Source organism: Vombatus ursinus, unplaced genomic scaffold, assembly GCF_900497805.2.
Source record: "Vombatus ursinus unplaced genomic scaffold, bare-nosed wombat genome assembly UNPS02014813.1, whole genome shotgun sequence".
Lineage (NCBI taxonomy): Eukaryota > Metazoa > Chordata > Mammalia > Diprotodontia > Vombatidae > Vombatus > Vombatus ursinus.
The window spans coordinates 791,918-796,279 of NW_020954591.1; the positions used below are offsets into that span (position 1 = coordinate 791,918).

At 38.2% G+C, this 4,362-nt stretch overlaps 1 protein-coding gene across 1 annotated transcript in view; it reads left to right on the top strand.

Annotated features, from left to right (window-relative positions):
- RBM43 (RNA binding motif protein 43) overlaps positions 1–4,362 on the top strand; it is an 11,724-nt gene that overhangs the window by 3,328 nt on the left and 4,034 nt on the right. The window contains exon 2 of the mRNA XM_027877565.1: positions 330–540. Coding sequence (XP_027733366.1) covers positions 330–540 — 211 coding nt within the window. The remainder of the gene's footprint in view (positions 1–329; positions 541–4,362) is intronic.

Sequence of the window (4,362 nt, forward strand, 5' to 3'; positions counted from 1 at the left end):
TTTCTTTCTTTCTTTCTTTCTTTCTTTCTTTCTTTCTTTCTTTCTTTTTTTTTTTGTGAGGCAATCAGGGTTAAGTGACTTGCCCAGGATCACACAGCTAGTGTCCAGTGTCTGAGGCCAGATTTAAACTGAGCTTTATTCACTGTGCCACTTAGCTGCCCCTTGAGGTAATTTTCAATAGTAAGATTAGTTGTACTTTCAAGGAATATCCCTTTTTATTATACTGAGTTCTTGGTTTACATCATTTGCAGAGAATTCAAGGAGGAGGTCAAATGCCATCTGGGTAAAACTTGTATTTTTTAAGGTACATTATCCCATTTCTTACACAGGCATCAATTCACGATGTCAAGAAACCTGAAGCATATGAAAGGACAATTGTGGTTTCTAATGTTCCTGTTGGAAATTTTAATGATGAAGCCATGGCAGATATTCTGAGGAGTTATTTCCAGAAGGCTAATAACAAAGATGGAGAAGTAGAAAGTGTAACATATCCAACAAAAATCAAAGGAGTTGCATTTGTGACATTCAAGGAAATAAAAGGTATTTCAAAATTTACTTCTTCTAAATTGAAAAAAAAATATTTACAACAAAATGAGAAATCCATTGAAATTCCTCAGTGGATTTGGTAAATCATTGATAACTTTCCTCTTTCATATTAATTGCTTAATTGCTTAAATTAAGTCAAAGAGAATACCAAAGAAATGTGATTCAGCCTGAGAGAGGGAGAACAAAAATGTTTAACCAAGAAATGGAAACCCAAGGTAAGTGAGGAGATAGTAAGCTAGTGCCTAGTTACTTCTCATAAATTCATGTCACCAGGTCTTTATGAGCAACATGATAGGATACAGAAATAACCCACTGTCATTGATCTTTGAAAATTCTTGGGAGTCCTACAGGTTTGTGTTTATGGCAAATTCAACATAACTTGGAACAGGATGTAGTAGCTAAAACAACACTGGAATAAGCTACCTTGATTTATAAAAGCAAATGTTCAGAATAAAGTTAATAGTCCTAATTAATTCTGCCATGGTTAGACCCAACGTGACAGGTATGGATACCCTATATAAGGAATTTGAATGCATGTCCTGTTTCTAAATTTCAATCCTATTTCCACTGTACCACACTGCCTTCCATACATATCTAAGCTGTTGGAATATCTTGTCATTTCTACGTTTACAACATTTCCAAATCCACAGAGCCTTGAATAAGCTCTCATCCCATTTCCCTAGGACATTTAATTTTTTTTTTTTTTTGTGTGTGAGACAATTGGGATTAAATGTCTTGCCCAGGGTCACATAGCTACTAAGTGTCAAGTGTCTGAGGCTGGATTTGAACTCAGGTCCTCCCGAATTCAAGTCCACTGAACCACCTAGCTGCCCCTTCCCCAGGACATTTAGAACAACCTTCTAATTAATCTTTCAACTTCAAGTTTCACCCCACTTCCTTATTCCAACTAACTTAAAAATGATTTTCCTAAAGAGACCCAATCATGTCATTCTTCTGCTCAATAAACTTACTGTATTGTAAGTTCCCTGAGGGCAGAGACTGTCTGTTGCCTATTTTTGTATCTCCACCCAGTGCTTAGCACAGTGCCTGACACATAGTAGACACTTAATAAATCTGGATCAATCCATTAATTTTTGATGGATGGATTTTTATAATCTCTAAGCCCAAATCTAAACTCCTCTGTTTGACATTTATAATTCTCTCCCAATTTGCCTTTCCAAATTTATGACACATTATTCTCCACACACACTTTATGGGACAGTCAGATTGGCCTTTTCCATCTTTATGTCTGTTTTGTTGCTTGTTCCCCATGCTTGGAATTCACTCCCTCCTTAACTTCCTGTCTTAGAATCTCTACTTTCCTTCAAGACTCTGCTCAGGTGACACCTTCTACATGAAGCCTTTTTTCATACCCACAACTAGTAGTGCCTCTGCTCCAAACACCTTATATCTATTTTTTTAAAATAGACATGTTTAAATATGCACATATTGTCACCACTGGCAGAATGTTATTATGGTCGGAGGCTGTTATGTTTTTGTCATTGTATCTCACCTGCTTAGCACAAAACCTCGCACATGGCGTGTCCTTAACAAATGTACATTAATTGATTACAAGACCTTTCCAATTCTGAGCTCCTCTGATTTTATGAAATAAAAGTAACTTTTCATTTGGGATAGAAAGATACTTCAATACTAACATAAGCTTATTCTATATAACAACATCTTCCATATAGAACATGCTTTTGGAAATGAGACCCTAAGTTCTACAAAATTGCTAGAAGTAATGAATGCTTAGCAGGTGGAGCCAAGATGGTGGAGGGAAAGCAGTGACTTGCTAGAGCTCTCTACCAAACCCCTCCAAATACCTGTAAAAAATGGTTCTAAACAAATTCTAAAGCAGCAGAACCCACAAAAAGACAGAGTGGAACCAATTTCCAGCCCAAGACAGCCTGAATGGTTGATTGGAAAGGTCTATCGCGCCAAGGTTGGGAGAGGAGTGCAATTTGGCTTGGGCATGCAGGCTGCAGTGACCCTGGAACAGGCCTCAGAGGACTGAATCGTGGGCAGTTGTGGCGGTTTCCAGACTTCTTAACCCACAAGCGCCAAAGACAAGTTAAAAGATCAGTGGGAAAAGTCTGTGACTATGGTGAGAGAAGAAGCTAGGTCTCAGCTGCAAGTCCTGAGTGTGGGCCTGCGGCTGTTTCCTGAGCTTCCGGCCCACAGACTGAGGGGGAACCGAGTGGCTGATCAGAGAGGGATTGCAAGGATCTCTTTGCCAGTGCTGAGGCAGGAATCTCTTGCTTTACCGGTGCTTGGATCTGGGTCACAGTTCTGAGGAGCAGTCCAGGGGCAAGGAAGAGCGTTGGTGTGGTGGAGCTTGTTGTGGAGGTGGAGAGGAAACACCTCGCCCCTTATCATAGCACCTTGGAAGAACTGACACTTTTCAGGTCCCTAGAAGTACCTCTGAAAACAGCTGTACAAACCCCCGAAGCTTGGGACAGTACATTCTCCACATTGGAAACAGACTCTTACCTTAACAAAGAGTTTAAAACTCAAGTAATTGGCCAGGATCATGAGTAAGCAGCGCAAAAAGAGTCAGACTATATTATCTTACTTTGGTGACAAAGAAGATCAAAACATACAACCAGAAGAAGAAAGCAAAGTCAAAGCTCCTACATCCAAAACTTCCAAGAAAATTATGAATCGGTCCCAGGCCTTGGAAGAGCTTAAAAGGGATTTTGAGAAGCAAGTTAGAGAAGTAGAGGAAAAAACTGGGAAGAGAAATGAGAGTGATGCAAGAAAATCATGAAAAGCAAGTTAACAGCTTGCTAAAGGAGACCCAAAAAAAATACTGAAGAAAATAACACCTTAAAAAATAGCCTAACCCAAATGGCAAAAGAGGTCCAAAATGCCAATGAGGAGAAGAATGCCCTAAAAAGCAAAATTGGCCAAATGGAAAAGGAAGTCCAAAAGCTTACTGAAGAAAATACTTCCTTAAAAATTAGAATAGAGCAATTGGAAGCTAGTGACTTTATGAGAAATCAAGACACTGTAAAACAAATCCAAAAGAATGAAAAATTAGAAAACAATGAAATATCTCATTGGAAAAACAACTGACCTGGAAAATAGATCCAGGAGAGAGAATTTAAAAATTATTGGACTATCTGAAAGCCGTGATCAAAAAAAGAGCCTAGACATCATCTTTCAAGAAATAATCAAGGAAAACTGTCCTGATATTTTAGAACCAGAGGGCAAAATAGAAATTGAAAGAATCCACTGATCTCCTGAAAAAGATCCCCAAAGGAAAACTCCTAGGAATATTGTAGCCAACTTCTAGAGTTCCCAGGTCAAGGAGAAAATATTACAAGCAGCCAGAAAGAAACAATTCAAGTATTGTGGAAACACAATCAGGATAACACAAGATTTAGCAGCTTCTACATTAAGGGACCACAGGGCATGGAATATAATATTCTGAAGGGCAAAGGAGATAGGATTACAACCAAGAATCACTTACACAGCAAAACTGAGTATAATCCTTGAGGGGAAAAAATGGTCATTCAGTGAAATAGAGGACTTTCAAGCATTCTTGATGAAAAGACCAGAGCTGAATAGAAAATTTGACTTTCCAATTCAAGACTCAAGTGGAACATGAAGAGGTAAACAGGAAAGAGAAATCATAAGAGACTTATTAAGGTTTAACTGTTTACATTCCTGAATGGAAAGTTGATATTTGTAACTCATGAGACCTTTGTCAGTATTAGGGTAGTTGGAGGGAAAAATTATATGTATGTATGTATATGTATAGATAGATAGATAGATAGATAGATAGATAGATAGATAGATAGATAGATAGAT